At 35.4% G+C, this 19293-nt stretch overlaps 2 protein-coding genes across 3 annotated transcripts in view; one reads left to right on the forward strand and one right to left on the reverse strand.

The window, feature by feature from the left end:
• Positions 1-17438, reverse strand: part of LOC121418348 (poly [ADP-ribose] polymerase tankyrase-like) — an 83899-nt gene extending 66461 nt beyond the window's left edge. The window contains exon 1 of one of the 2 annotated variants that reach the window (XM_041612162.1): positions 17383-17438. Coding sequence is in view for 1 of the 2 variants with exons in the window: in XM_041612161.1 (XP_041468095.1) it covers positions 2632-2676 (45 nt within the window). In the remaining variant the exon portion in view is untranslated. Of the gene's footprint in view, positions 1-2631; positions 2893-17382 lie in introns of those variants that run through there. The other variant, XM_041612161.1, reaches the window with a different exon arrangement.
• LOC121418349 (anaphase-promoting complex subunit 1-like) overlaps positions 17393-19293 on the forward strand; it is a 70498-nt gene continuing 68597 nt past the window's right edge. Inside the window, exon 1 of the mRNA XM_041612163.1 lies at positions 17393-17652. Within this exon, the coding sequence (XP_041468097.1) occupies positions 17473-17652 (180 nt within the window). The 5' untranslated portion in view covers positions 17393-17472. The remainder of the gene's footprint in view (positions 17653-19293) is intronic.

Here is a 19293-nt window from a genome sequence, read left to right on the forward strand (position 1 = left end):
AGTGCCCTTACGGTACTGTTCTTTAATCAAACCAGAAAATGGCCGGAAATTGACGCGATCAACGTAAATAAATCTTGCTTTCATGAACAATATTAAAATCATGACCATAGAACATTATTTAATCGTAATATTTAACAATAATTTGCATATGATAATCATTAATATGAATTTAGAGCTTGATGTGAAACGTTTGTATTTCGTTTCAATTTTTAATGGCGGACATCTCATGACGATCGACTTGACTTCTTGAGTCGAGCTAGTGCACTTGTCTAAAAAAAATAATCATCACGTCAGGATTGATTCTCGAACATTGTCTACATGCAAAAACTCTGTTCAAGTTCGTAATATCACCATATAATAACATTTTACATGACAAAACAGAGAAAATTGCGTTTGATATTTTTTCCCATCAATTTGAAGCTAGTTTGTGCCCAACTTTGGGCTCTGATTTCATGAATGGGAAAATATGTCATACGTCATCAAACACGCATGCGCATTGTGCTTATTTTCTCGGAGCTTGGAGGAGACGTCCAGAGATGGAATAACAATAGAAATAATCCCAGTATTATTTCTTCCATATGAACATAACATACTTTGCTGACATCGTCAATATTCTTAGTATGACCATAAAATCTTGTTAAATCGTAATAATTTAGATGAATTTAGGGCTCGATTCGAAACATTCGTATTTATTTTGATCGCATGCTCAATTGCGTCTAAAAAACTGGATTGTCATCAGGATTAATTCTCGAACATCGTCATAACTCATATTCCACAATCTTTCCTCACAATCGTTATATCAGCATTGAATAGCAATTCAAATGACCATCCAGAGAAAATTACGTATTTATTCCCATAAATTTATTTGGAGCTCATTTTGGATCCAACTACACAATCTCAGGCAAGTTACAGCGCTCTCCGTTGATTGCACTTGTTTGCTGGCGCTGACGTCAAGCACGCCTGTCGTTTCGGGAGAGTGAGTGTACGGAGCTGCGGACGGGGCTGGTGAATGGACTGCGAATGCTAGTCGACCGAAAATCATTCGGATCGACTCTGCGTGATTCATGTCTTTATTATTGTTTCATTTTAAAGTTATATGTTGTCATCTGCAAATATCATTGTTGAAGATATTTTGGGAAGAATTCTGCTTTGGTCCCCGGCCTTTTTTGTGTGTTTTGTGATCATGGAAAATACAAACGAACTTTGCTCTGTCATCTGCTGTCACCGGCCAACGCCAGCGCATTCAGTCAGTGCGTAGTGCATATGCAAAGCGCATCGCATCGACGCAAAAACAAGACTAAATTTTCCCCGCCTTCAATATTCGATGCATCGATGTTCGATCGAATTAGAGCTGTCGAACACCGGTTTTCAAAATAATCGATATGACTCAGGCTTAATCCAGACTGACTCAATCACCAGAGCACAGTGTACTCTTAAATTACAAGAACTTTTTCGGACCTTTAAATAACCAATAATTATTTTCTGCAATCATACCGACCTGAAGCAAACCCTTAATATGAATGTATTCGTATAGTCTGATTAGCAGACGAGGACAAGGTGCTTGCACTCAAGTGCTTGCTAGGTTGAGAAAGTTCCTGTAATTTGCTTTCACACTGCCACAATACCCAACATCAGAAATATCTCTGCGAATGTTATTGTAATTTTGGCAAGTACCGACTACTTATCAAGTATTTTCTTACAGAATATTACTAACATTTTGCTTTCACATAAGGTGGTTTCAGATCACCTCGAAGTTCGTCAGTTCCAGGTATTCTCTAATCGGGAAATTTACCCCGATCAGAAAATACCCGCTAAATAGTAGGTACTTGGCGAAATTACGAGAACTTTCGCGGGGATTTTTCAAAGGTCGCAGGTATTTTGGCAATGTGAAAGCAATTTACGGGAACATTTAGCCCAGCGTGTCGTTGGGCACCGGTGCCGTGGGTGGCTGCTGGGCTTCATTGGATTTCAATGAAAAGTTTATGATCACTTGTCAATGTAAAACATTCCCCCAAAATTAATAGTCTACAGAAATTGGATGGAAAGTTGGATACCGGTAATCAATTTATAAATTAACAAGAGTGTCTCTATAGGGCGAGCACATAATACGCCCGCCTGTAAAGCGGAAAATGGAGTTATTGGTTGAGCAAGAAAATTGGAGCCTTGACTTTTGACATTTTTACCACAAATTCAATATATTTCCTGGGACCAATGCTAGTATCATACCCACCAAATTATATGAGCCTACGTGTAGGTTAAGTTAAACTAAGGTTATCGCGTTTACAAGGACTTCAGAAGGGTAAGATGAAAACATGTCACTGTGACCTTGACCTTTGACTTTTTGACCTCAAATTCAATACATTTCCTGGTATCCATGCTAGTATCATGCACACCAAATTATATGAGCATAGGTTAAGTTAAACTGCAGTTATCGTGTTTACAAGGAAAAGATTGACGGACGGAGGGAGGGACAGACGGACGGACAGGCATAAGTGAAATACATGTACAATAGAGAATATTTTATTTGTGTAGATATTTTTTTTCCTGTTTTTCATGTGAAAATGACAGTAAACTACAACAAAACCTCGTACTACATGTATATCTTAGAAATGTACATCATTCTTCACATACCCTGCTTCTGCTTGAGGAACGTCGGAGCCACATACCACGAGTCATGGCGTATCAAATATGAAGACAAATCTCACTTGTCAATGACAGACACAATTCAAGAATACAATCACCCACGCCTCGTTGATTCTCTTCCCTGTGCCTTTAGCAGAATAGCAAGGAAATATTTCACGAGATTGATGTTCTTTTCTTAATGAAAGGTGCAAGCAGCAACCAATATGAGATCAGACAAGTCTGATGCAGAACATGGATGCAGCAGTGAGCTTATGTTCATTTTCCCACCATCCACCGGCTTTTTATACACATGTGTACCGTACACGAATGTACATGCCCAGACTTTAAATAACAAAGTTCAATATTTCAGAGACGAGCGGGTCTCTCTCTCTTTCTCTTTCTCTCTCTCTGTGCCTGTCTGAACCTGACCGTCTGACGTAATGATTGGGTACAGCCTCAACTGTATCCATTGGACTGCTGCCAATTTCAAGGGTGATGATTCTATACAATGATTGGATGTTTGTTTCCGCACCGGAACACATGAAAACAAGCAGTCAAATGAAATGAAAGTGAGAGCCGAGAAACAGTAAGTCATTAATATAGAAACTTCAAAATGTATTTCACAGAGTTGGGTTGATACTTTGAAATAATACCTTTTACTTGATTAACAAGTAAATAATTCAGTGATCCTTATAATGCAAATAAAGATCATCAAATTGGGCTAACTCCTCCCAGGCACTTGCCTATTCTGTGTAAATTTGTAGTGTGTTAGGCGGCGAGAACTAATATTGTTTTAAATCTTCTTTCACTTCTGCTCATAAGACATAGGATAAAAACTTGAACTTTGACTGTTCATTCAGTGTTTAAAAATGCTGGTACTGAGCAAACAATCCTTAAGTTATCTTTGAAAATCCAGATTGATTGCATTTTGGAGGGTGGGGTGTATACTCTTTAATGGAAATGGTGTTTCATACATGTAAAGTATATCATGGAAAGCAGATCTAGAGAAAAGGTGAATGTACCTTGTAATTCACAGCATGAAATCAAATCTAGATATACATGTACATGTATATTCCTAAATTGTATATGAATAAAGAATCTCCCTCAGGCGCAGATCCAGGAGGGGGCCAAGCCCCCCCCCCCCTATTTTTTGACAACCTGCGGAAAAAGTGTACTCTTTAACTTGATAGAAACTATGAAAAACAGAAAGAAAAGTAAGAAGAGGTATTATACCCATGATGCAAGGCTCGACATTAGCGGTGGCCCGGTGCCACCAAAAATTCATCTCGGGCAACCATTATTGAAAAAATGTTAAGTTTTGGTGGCCCGAATCGGGCAACCAATAATTTTCAAAGTAGCGCAATTTTTCTCCCGATTTTGCATGCATTTATCAACTTTCTACAGTTCAAATTGCAATCTAATCCGTCATGCGCCTTTTTTGTTAATCTACACACAAATACACACACACAAAGATTGCATAGTCATGACAGTATGTAGGCCTACCGCTGGCATACAGCAACTATTATTCAGCCGGCCGCGCCGGCTGTCTGGCTGAGCTTTGCATGCATGAAACCACTGCAGCTACATTGTAGCTGTGCGATAGCAGACTATTCAGACTCAGGGAGCTACGATACGAAATGTTACTGCCAAGAAATCTTCCCCAGAACTTTGAAAATCTACGTCAAAGTCACATTTTACACCAATGAAATGCCTTTCTACAGTCCATATTACTGAAACCTGATTATTTAAAAGCATTAAAAGGAGGAATTATGACCTCTCTTTTGACTCAAAAAGACCGATTTCCAAATGCATTAATACACATAAAACACAGAGGTGAGTACATCACAGTCCCAAATGTGCATTTGTATGTATGTTGATATTTGGTTTATTTCGAAGCTGTGTCTCTTCTAGCCAAAAATAAATAGACAGCTTCTTTCTTTCTTGTTTATAAATGACTTCTTAAACCACTCTTAAGGAAGTAAATACTTTGGAAAGGCATTACATTGATATGAAATGTGAATTTTTTCCATCATTTTGTCAAATATAAGGAAGGAATTTTCTCATTTTTTTTTCCAGATAACTTTTGCCGTTTTCTTATTCCCCCCCCCCTTTTTTTTACAGTGATTAAACCATTTATACCCCTTCCCATTGAATATGCCTGATTAAAGAACATGTTTCTACTGAATAATATTAATAATAAAATTTTTCCCCATTTTCTTATAATTTTGTCCTATTCATTTTTCTTACATTTTCTTTTGTTTTTTTCTCAATTTTTTTCCTGTTTTTTCTTTCAGCATTTTTTCTTTTGTTTTATTTCACTTAGATCTATTCATTTTTACAATTTTTGTTTTCTTTTTTCAATACATTGTATACTATTCTAAAAATTATTTTTGTTTATTTCCCCCTTTTACACATTGTTCTAATTCTGCAGCATATTTTTCTGTGATTTTCTCCTGCTATAATATGCTGGAAAAGAGAAAATAAACTGGATTTGGGGCCTGCATAATCTAGGTTTTACGATCAAAAAGGAGGAAAGGAAAAATCATTGTTTTGTAATCTATCTGAGTTTGCTACATGCACTATTTATTTACTTTACCATTATGAGTGTGTCTATACGGAGATTAAAAGTCCACACAACCTGGGAACAATACAATTCTTTTATTCTCTTTCAATCATTTTTCATATTTACAATGATGGAACAATTTATATATAACCACAAAATAAGCAAAGTAAAATAACAGCAAGCACGATTTACATACAAGATAAAGAATAGTGGTACGTGGTAGTGACTGCAAAATATTTCAGTTTGTTTTATTCATTTTTAACTAATGTTTTTCTTTATATTTTTCGGGCCACCAAACTTTACTAATGGGCCACCAAAAAAAATTATTTGAAGGTTTTGGTGGCCCGAATGGGCCACCACCAAAAAAAGTTAATATTGAGCCTTGCATGATGTGTAATTTACAGCCTCGTAACGGCCGGCCCAACCCCAAAAGGAAACAAGAAAAAGGTGAGGGGAAGAATTGGAAAATAGATTTTTTTTAAAAAAAATTTCGCTCGCGCTTCGCACTCTCATTATTTAATTGGTGATACCTGTATCCTATTCATTAATCACTAAAAACAGTCCTAATTGAGTCTTTTTTCACGTTCGCGCTCGCATTGTTTAGTTGGATACTTATCTTTGTTCATGATTATAAAAAATGCTCAGAATCTTCAGTTCTAAGGCAAGGCTCCACATTAACTTTTTTTGGTGGTGGCCCATTCGGGCCACAAAAACCTTCAAATAATTTTTTTTAGTGGCCCATTAGTAAAGTTTGGTGGCCTGAAAAATATAAAGAAAAACATTAATTAAAAATGAATAAAACAAACCGAAATATTCTGCAGTCACTAGCACGTACCACTATTCTTTGTACATCTTGTATGTAAATCGTGCTTGCTGTTATTTTACTTTGCTTATTTTGTGGTAATATATGAATTGTTTTATCATTGTAAATATGAAATGATTGAAAGAGAATAAAAGAATTGTATTGTTCCCAGGTTGTGTGGACTTTTAATCTCCGTAAAGTCACACACTCATAATGGTAAAGTAAATAAATAGTGCATATAGCAAACTCAGATAGATTTACAAAACAATGATTTCTCCTTTCTTCCTTTTTGATCGTAAAACCTGGATTATGCAGGCCCCAAATCCAGTTTATTTTCTCTTTTCCAGCATATTATAGCAGGAGAAAATCACAGAAAATATGCTGCAGAATTAGAACAATGTGTAAAAGGGGGAAATAAACAAAAACAATTTTTAGAATAGTATATTGAAAAAAGAAAACAAAAATTGTAAAAATGAAAAAGTGAAACAAAACAAATGAAAAAATGATGAAAGAAAAAACAAACAGGAAAAAAAAGTTTGAGAAAAAAGCAAAAGAAAATGTAAGAAAAATGAATAAGACAAAATTATCAAAAAATGGGGGAAATCATTATTATGATTATTATTCAGAAGAAACATGTTTTTTAATCAGGCATATTCAATGGGAAGCGGTATAAATGGTTTAATCACTGTAAAAAAAAATGAAAGAAAAAAAATAAGAAAACGGCAAAAGTTATCTGGAAAAAACAGTGAGAAAATTCCTTCCTTGTATTTGACAAAATGATGGAAAAAAATCACATATCATATCAATGAAATGCCTTTCCAAAGTATTTACTTCCTTAAGAGTGGTTTAAGAAGTCATTTATAAACAAAGAAAGAAGCTATTTATTTTTGGCTAGAAGAGACACAGCTTCGAAATAAACCAAATATCAACACATGTGGGACTGTGATGTACTCACCTATGTGTTTTATGTGTATTAAATACATTTGGAAATCGGTCTTTTTGAGTCAAAAGAGAGGTCATAATTCTTCCTTATAATGCTTGCAAAAAAATCAGGTTTCAGTAATATGGACTGTAGAAGGGCATTTCATTGGTGTAAAATGTGACTTTGACGTAGATTTTCAAAGTTCTGGGGAAGATTTCTTAGCAGTAACATTTCGTATCGTAGCTCCCTGAGTGTGAATAGTCTGCTAGCGCACAGTCAGCTGCAGTGGTTTCATGCGTGCAAAGCTCAGCCAGAGAGCTGGCGTGGCCGGCTGAATAATAGTTACTGTATGCTAGCGGTAGGCCTACATACTGTCATGACTATGCAATCTTTGTGTGTGTGTATTTGTGTGTAGATTACCAAAAAAGGCGCATGACGAATCGGATTGCAATTTGAACTGTAGAAAGTTGATAAATGCATGCAAAATCGGGAGAAATATTGCGCTACTTTGAAAATTATTGGTTGCCCAATTTGGGCCACCAAAACTTAAAATTTTTCAATAATGGTTGCCCGAGATGAATTTTTGGTGGCCCCGGGCCACCGCTAATGTCGAGCCTTGTCTAAGGACATATAGAATATCAAAGAATTTTAGCCCCCGTTTCGCACTTGCATTGTATATTAAGACCACATGAGATACATGTACATGTACCTTATCTTGTGCCCTGATTTTAATTATTTTCTTCCCATTTTCCCCTCGTTTAAACTACTTTTCTTTTTCTGTTCAATTTCACAAGTTACTGAAAACTGGATATATCAAGATAGATTACTTTAGTACAGTACAATACATACAAGTGAACCAGTGATACATGTACACCCCCCCCCCCCCTTTGCATCAAATGAGTGACTTTTCTCTTTGAAAATGTGAACAAAAAAACATACGGTATATACATGAACACCGTACAGTGTTTATTAAAGGACAAGTCCACCCCAACAAAAGTGGATTTGAATAAAAAGAGAGAAAAAAAAACAAGAATAACAATGAAAATTTCATCAAAATCGGTTGTAAAATAAAGTTATGACATTTCAAAGTTTCGCTTTACACAAAACAGTTTGCACATCTCAGTGACATGATGTCCTTCACTATTTCTCTTGTTTTTTATTGTTTGAATTACACAATATTTCATTTTTTACAGATTTGACAATAAGGACCAACTTGACTGAACCATATAGTTTTAAACAATGCAAATTCCACATGTTCAGGGAGGAATTAGTCATTGTTTCCCTTGACAAAGAGTGGAAAATTTAAATATTTGATATTTCATATAATAAAATACAAAAGAAATAGTGAGTGGATGACGTCATCAGTCTCCTAATTTGCATACCAACCAGGGATGTGCATATAACTGATAAATATGAAATTAAGCAAAACTTTAAAATGTCATAACTTTCTTATTTCACATCAGATTTTGATGAAATTTTCAGTGTTATGTTTGTTGGATTTTTCTCTTTTAATTCAAATCAACTTTTTGTTGAGGTGGACTTGTTCTCTAATTCAATATTGAAAACTGCATGTAATAATATTCAACAAGATGTTCCTTCTTGGTCACCTTGTGTTTTACTTCATGATTCAAATTCACTGATTTCCACAGTGAGCACTTAATGGGGAAGTTACAATACAATCATGTACATGAGGCAGTATCTAATTTCTGAAAATGATACTACATTATTTCCTCTGTTCGTGAGACATGTGTTCCAATGAACATTCAGGAAAGACAAAGTGTTGAAATTAAAATGTCTTCCTTTTTGTGTAACTATCCCCCCCCCCCTTATCCCCATCATGAAACATGCTTACATAGTTTTAAAGGTATTGTTTAACTTTGTGAGCAGCCGATTTAAAAAATTCTCAAACCAAGATGAAACATGTGTACAAGTGCATGTATTAGAACTAATAAACCCTGAAAACAACCATTTTTGAGAATGAAAAGCAAAAACTACAAGGCAAACACCGATTTTGTAAATAAGGCATCTTGTAGATGCCTAAATAGTGCACATAAGTGTATGGAATGAAATTAAGATGGTGTTTCCGGTCACTTTATATTTCAATTTTTGAAGCACTAAATAATTATTTTCGACCGCAATTTTTTCTGGGCTTCATTTTTGTAACATATCACAGACACAGGTGACAAGTGTGACCTTCTAGCTCACATTTTTAAAAAGTCAAACCAATGTTAACCAATCACTTTAATATAATTTATATTATTAATATGTTATTGATATCAGTTCACTAGCAAGGGGGAGGGGAGTAGGGGAGGGAAACTTCCTTGGCCCTGGAAAGCAGGGGTGCTTCAGCACCAAAAGATTTTTTCCCAGGGGTGCTGCATGTACTATTTTCCATAGGCAGCACACCTTGGAATTCTGGTAGGTGTGTCAGACAGAAGAAATGTAAGAAAAAATGACCAAAATCTTTTGTTGAACCCCCCTTTTTGGGGGGATGATCAATTTTTTTGGCACCAAAATGACCTCCATTTTGCAATGAAACCTCTTTTTTTTTTTTTGCTTGTCTAATTTACATAGGCGGATCCAGCCCCCCCCCCCCCCTTATTGGCAGAGCAAAATAAGAGGGAGGAATTTACAAAAGGGAAAAGAGAGGAAGAGGAGAGAATGAAATAAGGTGAGGGTAAGACATGGAAAATGAAATTAAAAAATCTTTCATATCACTATATAATATTTTCACTTGCGCTTCGCACTCGTATTGCATGTTTGACGAGATAGGCCTTCATAAGATTCTTCCTCAAAAGGCTGATATGGAGCTTAAAATACTAAGTCTTGAAGTCAATATATAAAAACATATTTCAGCTCCGACATCATGCTTTCATTACTTTGATTGATTTACAAATTGACTTTGAAAAGGTGTTATGTACTATGTCTATTTTATTGTCTCAGGATCAACATTTTCAGCTTGCGCTGCACGAATTTTCAACCTATTATTTTTGTGTATAAATAAAAATATATAAAAATATATCTCTTCAAGTTTGATTGTCAAAACCTATCAGCCAGCACTCGCATTTTAATTGGTGAGTAATGTATACCTCAATAATTACATAATAAGCTATGTATAAACAAACTATTTAAAATCACTTATTCTGACATCGCGATTAGCGCTCTCATTAATTTTTAGAAATATATTAATCCATGCATTCTGTTTATAATCACAAAAGTGCTTAAAATGTAGTTATCGGGCCTTAATATCAACAAATTTTGTTTCTTTTTTCAATATACTATTCTAAAAATTATTTTTGTTTATTTCCCCCTTTTATACATTGTTCTAATTCTGCAGCATATTTTCTGTGATTTTCTCCTGCTATAATATGCTGGAAAATAAACTGGATTTGGGGCCTGCATAATCTAGGTTTTACGATCAATAAGGAAGAAAGGAAAATCATTGTTTTGTAAATCAATCTGAGTTTGCTATATGCACTATTTATTTACTTTACCATTATGAGTGTGTGTCTATACGGAGATTAAAAGTCCACACAACCTGGGAACAATACAATTCTTTTATTCTCTCAATCATTTCATGTTCACAATGATAGAACAATTTATATATTACCACAAAATAAGCAAAGTAAAATAACAGCAAGCACGATTTACATACAAGATGTACAAAGAATAGTGGTACATGGTAGTGACTGCAGAATATTTCAGTTTGTTTTATTCATTTTTAATTAATGTTTTTCTTTATATTTTTCGGGCCACCAAACTTTACTAATGGGCCACCAAAAAAAATTATTTGAAGGTTTTGGTGGCCCGAACGGGCCACCACCAAAAAAAGTTAATGTGGAGTCTTGCATTAGGCTTATTAGATTAATAAATACAAAAATAACGTTTTCATGAATTCCTAATAACTAAATTGTTCCTTTCTTCAGAATGGAATATCTCTCGATTTGGAAGAATAGAATTTTATGACAAAATGTCCTTAGAATGCCCCAGTCCTAGGCTCATACATACCTCTGTGTTCAGTGGACCAAATCGCATAAAATTTAAGCTTGTTGTACAAAACAAATGCCATTTTAGGATTACAAATTAATTGCTTGCCCAATAGAAAAAATGCTTGCGCAATTTTTTTATAATTATTTTGCTCTTAATTATTCTTTTATGATGATACAAGATCTACACTTCATTTTAAAGGTCAAGAGAAATAAAAACAAATGAGAATCATGTACATGTACAATGTAGTAAACACACATATACATGTCGGCCTATAACTTAAGCAAAGTCATGACAACAGTTCTTATTGCCATTTTACTAGACAATGGATGTGCTAATTTTTACTGTTTCGCTGGTAGCTTGCGCAATTTTTTTATAATTATTTTGCTCTTAATTATTTTTTTATGATGATACAAGATCTACTTCATTTTAAAGGTCAAGAGAAATAAAAACAATTGAGAATCATGTACAATGTAGTAAACACACATATACATGTCGGCCTATAACTTAAGCAAAGTCATGACAACAGTTCTTATTGCCATTTTACTAGACAATGGATGTGCTAATTTTTACTGTTTCGATGGTAGCTTCACTCATACCCCTTTCATAAACCCAATTAAAATGAATTAGGCGGCTAATAGCAGCATAATTTGGTCGTAAAATTGGAGGAGGACAAGAGTTATCCGCATTACTCTGATGCTGCTATTATCCGCATAATAGCGGCATCGGGATAAGATTTTGAGTTTATGAACGCATTTCCAAATAATGCGGATAATTGCCATGGTGCGGTCACAAGGTCACCCTTTTCCAACACAACCGCATCGGAGGGGGCGTGTCCAGTTGTCATGGCGATTATCTGCCTTTTTCAGGAAGGGCGCTCGTAAAAATAATGCGGCTTATTTTCGGAGTTTATGAACGCAATTTTTATTGAATTATCCGCATTACTCTTAGGCGGCTAATTGGAGGATAGGTTTATGAAAAGGGTATCAGACTACAGTACCTTTGGAGCTATAAAAGTCACTGCCGATCATGATGACAAAAATTGCAGATTTTATTCTCATGACTCCTTACATGTATTTACTCACTTGGAAATGATTAAGAATGAGGCCAATAACAAATTCTGAAGTTTGCAGTGAGCTCGAGAATCAGCTGGCTCATTCATTATTGCGCCGATGTACGGGGCATGCGCACATTGTGAAATAATGGGTTTCCCAAGCCTGCCTTCGTCACTGGCAAATTGCACAGGAAAGTAGTGCATGCACACAGTGTACTTTAGAGCTATTAAGATGGCAGCCCCCATAGCCGTTCTTCGAACGAGTTACCTGGCGAAAAGTTATTGGTACATTGGCACCGATTTAACATGTTTCCACCACTTTTTTACTGGATTGACATTGTATGAAAGATAATTGGCCAATAATTGTGATTTATCCAAAACAGTTATTAAAATTTAATGTCATTTTTTTTTAAACAACCCCTTGCATAATCATGCAATTGACTTTGAGAAATGCTTGCCTACATGTCATTTTCACTCGCCCCAGGCAAGCGGGTTTGTCACACCCTGCGTACTGTAGGCTACGTGTAGAGTGGCACTCAAAAGGAATTATGAATCCTGACCCCTTTTCCAATAATAAGGGGAAATACACGCTGATGATAAGTTTATTGCAAAAATAGCAGAAAATATAGAAAAACTTTGGTGAAGGTTGGTAGAAAATCCATTAAAGATTAAGAAAGTATAGAATTAGAATTTTATGTTTTTGATTTGTGACTTTCAAGCAGCTGTTCTGCTGCCCCATATGTTAAAAATGCATAAATTTCATTTTTTTTAATGGTTCATGATGACAAAAAAAAAATTCAGGAGGTGTGAAATAATTCATCTCTTGATATACATGTATACTAAAAGTAAATGAACCCATTTTCAATTTTTAAGAAAGTGACATTTTCAATTCACGATGCAAAGCTGCTTGTATGTGATATCACAAATTAAAAAAAAAAAATTCTAAAGACTTTTTAAATCATTGATGGATTTTCTTCAAATCTTTACCAATATTTTAATCATTTTTCTGTTATTTTTTTACGATAAACTTCTTGTCAGGGTGAATTTCCACTAAAAACAGGATCCACGGTTTGACATTGATTTAAGCAGACATTGTAATTGACCTGTCAACATACAGAACAAGAGGCCTGTCAGCATTACAAGAGGCCAACTGAACAATTCTCAAAATCAAGTTGATTTTCAGTCATGATATACATGTACATTGTAACTGTGAAATCAAAGTTCTAAGTATTCAATATTAAATTGGATGGAAATGAAAAATAGGTAATAAGATTCAAGCAGATCAAGTTCTACTTGAATTAAGACATGTTCCATTTACCTATAGTACACTCTACAAAATCTCTACTAAGTAAAAATATTACTTTGAGCTGATTTGTCTCCATATACATGTTCTGTACATGCAGGATGAAAGATCTTTCCATTTTGTTCTGAAGTACAAATCACACCCATGTGGTTCTTTCTCCTTACAAATGTAAAATCCATTACGAGAAAAGTGAAATGAAATCTGCAAGTGTAAGTTATTAATTTCAACACAACCACATACTTTACTCTACATAGAGCTACTCTAATATGCTTTTCACACTGCACTTTTGTCTTAAATTGGTGGGGCTAAGGGGGGTCTTAGCCCCACCAATTTCCTGGGGTTAAGCTTAGCCCACTTCGTTTTCACACTACCTTTTAGCAAAGTGGGCTAGCACGGTAAATAGTACGGTAATATCTGGCCCTGCAAAAAAGCAGAGTTAGCCGGCTTATTGTGGTGCTAGATGCAGTGTGAAAACGAAACAGGGCTAAGGAAAGTGGGGCTAAGCACTAGCCAATAACAGAAGTCGAATTGCACGTTAATCACACTCTGTTTGGTAAAACCATCAATATTCATGAGCTGAGGGATAGTCCGGGGTTAAGGCATTAACCACGGTTGAGTAGATAGTATGGGGGTCAGAAAGACAGTGTGAATCGAAAAAAAGATAGTATGGGGTTAAGGATAGTCCGGGGTTAAGGATAGTATGGGGTTAAGGAAATGCAATGTGAAAAGCATATATATGTAGTACGTACCGGAGATTACATACGTACATGTATCAAAATGTAGGTCCAAAATCCAGTTTGGATGTTCAAAGAAAAACCAGGGCGCCGTCTTACAAAGAGTTACAATTGATCCGATCAACATCAACTATATGGAAATCCAATATCATAGTTTTTTTACAGGAAATTTGCATAATGTAACAAAGAGAAGCACACTGAATTCTCAAAGAAATGAGGAATGTACATGTATATCATCATATCTAGAAAGCATTCTGAACAAACATGCTTTTTAGATGTTGACATTGCTGACTTTCCATAGTTGTGGTTGATTGGATCAATTGCAAATCTTTGTAAGATGGGGCCCAGGCATAGATACAAAACTTATCAAAAGAGGGTGCTATTCCAAAACCTCAAGCTCACATGTTGATGTATATGTACAATGTCCAAACAAATATTAGGATGGTACACATTTACACGTAGACGGTACCGGTACTCTACTAGCTGCATGTATGAAATTTTTTTTTTTCTAAATAAACATTGCACATGATAATCCTTCATACAGCTTGTCCCAGAAAAAAATATTATTAATATTTATTAACAAATATATGTACAGTATGCCCAGGCCATGAACAAGGGCATTGCGAATTTGGTCTAAAAAATTGCTTTAGACCTGAAACAAAAAAAGTCAAGAAATGATGTAGTACATGCAAACATTTCACATCAGAGATTTCAGGGTTTAACATGCCATATTTTGAAACTAATTATTTAAAAACATTTTAAAAATACCCGGACTACTCATCTCTTCATTCTAAACACCAACTTACAATTCTTTTAATACCTATAAAATGCTGCCGCCGGAGGAAAAGCAGCTCCTCTGTCTACTTCCATGATCAAGGAGAGGCAATTCCACAAGTTGGTGGAAAAGAAATAAAAAACTAAATGATCAAACAATTTTTTTTTTGGGGGGGAGGGTTCACTAATTTCCATGGGACATCAAACCGTATCAGTAAACTTGCCACTGTGCAACTAAAGAGAAAAAAAAACCACGAAGTTGCAAATTACACAGGGCTTCTTTGATATTTTTTCATAAAAATTGTGATGAAGGAGGATCATTTCTATACTCTCTTAAAGGCCATGTCACATTTTGTCTAAGTACTACAAAAAATTGAAAGGACACTTGGACAAAATGGAAAGCGAGCAATCATGTTTCCCGTCTCTTGCATGAAAAATAAACATTGCTCTCTGATTTTACAACATACGAAGTTTCCATCTTTCCTTAGAAGTTAAGAAAACATATTCAGTTCAATTCAATTTATTTTCCATATATTGAGTAAAAAACACACAATACATGTATACAATCAAATACTATATAGATAATTACAATACAAAATTTTTATAATGCATTAGCATACATAGAAAATCAAAATGTGGAGGGGATTGAAAAAGGACATATTGATCTATCAAGGTCAATCCCCAATGAAAAGAAAAAAGAGATTAAAAATGGAATGCATAAATTACATACTGTACGAGGAAAGAGATACTTGACCTCAAAAACCCAGACAAAGCAAGACAGTAAAAGACCTATAAAGGGGGGGAGGCAAATATAAAACTACCCGAAGTTAAGGAGGAAGAAGGGAAATTTTATATTTATGTTTGAAAGACAGGAGTGTGGGGGAATGTTTGAGTTCATTCGATAAAGAATTCCAAAATTTGTATCCGACATATTGAATAGTGTTTCATGAAAATGTGCACTTGAAATTTGGAATAAAGAGATCATTAGCTTGTCTGGTAAGGAAAGTTAACATCTTGTCATATTGCTGTCCAAAAAATGAAACATGAGTAACTGGCTGAAAAAAAAACTTTGTGTCTCTGAGCGCTTTAGATGTATATATTTTTCCCCGAGTCCCCGATCACCATATTCCGACATGCCCGCACACAATGAATGCACTTTCTGCATTCCCTGGAGAGCATTTCAACAACAGTTCCAAGACTCAATTGCTACAGTACACTACATGTACCAGTCACAATTCTTTGACTCACTCTTACCTGTTTCATCCAGAGAACAATAGATTCAGTGGACCAAATTGTTCTCTGGTTGAAACAGGTAATAGCGAGTCAAAGATTTGTGACTGCTACCAGTAACAATTCTTCTTATGCCAACTCCTCCAATTGCCAACTCGTCTTCTATCATTTGGTCTACCATCAGTTCATCCACTCACCACAAGGTCTGCTTTCATTAAGTCTAATGCCATTCCGTCTAATAACCAGTTGGTCCAATAGCCATATAGTTCAATAGCCAATTAGTCCATATACCATTTGGTCTAATTGGACTAAGTGTCAAATTGAGCAAAATGAATAAAAATGAAATGGATATTAGACCAACTGGTTATGAGACGACGACGCTTCCACTCAAATTTCTATTCCAATGCATAGCAGTTTTCTTCTCAAGAAAAAAAACAGAATCACCACTCATATATGGGTCATTCCATCAAGTCAGTCGAATCTCATCTTTGCTGGTCAAAACTTGCCGTTGTCATTGTTACAAGGGCGAGTCTCTGTCAAATTTAACTTGAAATCAAAGCTTTAGTTTAGGAGCAAACTGACCAAAACGAATATGTTCCTTCATGAACTGTGTGTTAGAAAAAAAACTAGTCTCAAATTAATTTCGCTCCAAGCATCATGCAATTATAAATGCTCCACTTTAGGGGGGTTGAATGCCAATGGCAATTCCCTGCCCCCTGAACGCACATTATTAATGTTATTATTATTAAAGTGATAAATGCACAAGGAATGGATAAGAATTAAGATAACTAACGCGTAAGCTAGTTTCACCTTCGAGAGGAAGGGGGAGAGCCCCTCCGGAGGCATTATTGATACCGCTGATCGATATTGACCAAAATTGCAAAAATTTGCAATTCAAATGCAATCTGCAAAAGTGCAATTTTTATTTGCATCCTCTATCTCACATCCAACATTCTCATCTGGGCAAAGAATGGTTTGCTAAGATTCAATGGATATGGCTGCCTGTGGAAAATATCATAAAGCGCAATAAAGGGAATAAAAGTTACATTCTACAAAATCTGAAGCCAACAATACAGTCTATACGATAAATACTGAATACTGTCTGTACGCTCACTCAAGCTCTCTCTCGTACACAATCGGCCTCGCTGAGATTAGGCAGCAAACGCAAGGGACCTCCCCATTATTAACACAATACACATGTGGAACAACACGTCGAAGGCGAAGCCGAAGGTCTCAAACGCAACATCAAGGGGGCTCAAAATGCACAATCCAGACAATATAAGATTATCTATTTCATTGAGATTATCATAAATAATTGGGTTCATTATTACAAGTCACGTCACAATATCAAACATGAATGATTTGGGGTAAAATAAATGAAAAGTACATACCAAAGCGTCCACTATCCGGAAATTTATGGGTACCGCTCGCGATCGCGTTTTCCGATCAACGCTAATTTAGATGCCAGATTCTGAACGCAGATGGCGACATTCCACAAATGCGAACGATCGATCCAAAATACCGAAACGTGCAATCGTCGCGGTAAAATTAGATTTGGTTTGAGCATTGAGTTGATGTCAATTCCGCCCGTGAAAATACTTGAATTGTCTTTTTCAGATTCATGTGAGACTGTTGAATTAGAGGGAAAGCTGGAAGACGAGGTACAGTATGATTTTTATGAAGAATCGATAATGGATACTTCCAGACTAACGTTAGATTGAAATTAAAAAAATATTTTATCAATGACAATATCATCGACCCAGCCAATGTCACCTCAGTCCCACAACATTATTTTTTTCTGAGTTCTGGGGCCGTATTAAAATTGTCGTCTTAACTTTATAGAGTTACAATAAAATCCGTATTCCGAAAATTCTTGTATATTTTCTTGTAAATCTTCTTGTAACTTTTGCTGAGTGCATGATGTCAGAGCTAGAATTACGTGTAAAGTTAAAAACGACGCATATTATTTCTTTTGCCAAAAGTTTGCCAGGGTGACCTGGCAAAATAGGCCTAACCATGCTAACGTTGGGCTATAGTACAGGACAATTGAAAAATAAAGATCTACAAAAAAGGCTACACAGTGTAAGACTTGTGAAAATAATATGAAGAATTTGAAAGGAGGGAGAACAAAAGAATGAAGGAGAGAAAGAAAAGAGATGAACTTACTAAAGAAATAAAAAATGAATAAAAGAAAGTTAACAAAAGTTAGAATTAAAGAGAGGAAAAAGGTTTTCTGTCATTCTTTGAAATGAATATAGAAAGAAAGGACAGGAAGATGAATAAATGTGAAAAACAAAATGAAAGAGAGAAAGGAAAAAACTAAGAAGAAAGGAGGAAAGAAAGAAGCAAGGAAAGAAAAATATTACATAAGGTTCAGTTCTGGACGCAGGATCTTCTGTTCCTCTATGTCCAGCTCCTGATGATAAACAGTGATGTCTGAAGAATTAGCGCGGTCTGGGGGAGGAACCTTATATATAATCAAATTTAAATTCTGCATTACGCCACCAAAAATCAATCCTTTTTTCAAATTGTAATACATCCTTAGACTCTACTACAAGCTCAGGAAGACTATTCCATTAGTTGCAGATTCTCAATGTAAAAAAAGTTCTTACATGTATTAGCTCTAACCTTGAAAAGCTTGTGTGCATGACCCCTTATTCTAGTTAGCGAGAGAATTAAGTTGCAGACTTGGGGTAACGTCAGGGTCATATTTGTGAAGAATCTTAATCTTATCTCCTTCATTCTTTGAAAGAAACAAAGAAGAAAACAGGAAAGGGGGAAGAAAGAATAAGTGAAAAGAATAAGAAAGAAAGGAGGGAAGAATGAAGGGAGGAGCGGAATGAAAAAAAAGGAGAAAATAATGGAAAGAGTGAAAAGAAAAAGGAGACTGAGCATGGGAGAAGGGAGCAAAGAAAGAAAAGGTTTAGGAAATAAAGACAGATGGAACAAAAAAAGGGCAAGCAGGAAGGATAGAAGGATGAAGAAAGAAGGATAGAAAAGAAAGAAAGAGGAAAAAAGTTTGAACGTCAAGCAAACAAAGAAATCCAATCTAATAAAAATCATACTGATATTTGGTGTTTTAGAAATGAATAAAATTTCAAAGTGAAACATTGTCAAACTTAAAAATTAGATGAAACATCGCGGCATCATAAATCCATAATTTATTGTTCAAAATAGACATGAAATGATATACTCTGAAAATTTGCTTTGCCCAATTGATCATGGGCCACTGTGCAGCGCCAGATCGACGAGGCTCTATCCCTTTAATCGTTGAATGCCAAACAGGGTAGCAGCAACTCCCA

This window comes from Lytechinus variegatus, chromosome 7 (assembly GCF_018143015.1).
Source record: "Lytechinus variegatus isolate NC3 chromosome 7, Lvar_3.0, whole genome shotgun sequence".
Classification (NCBI taxonomy): Eukaryota; Metazoa; Echinodermata; class Echinoidea; order Temnopleuroida; family Toxopneustidae; genus Lytechinus; species Lytechinus variegatus.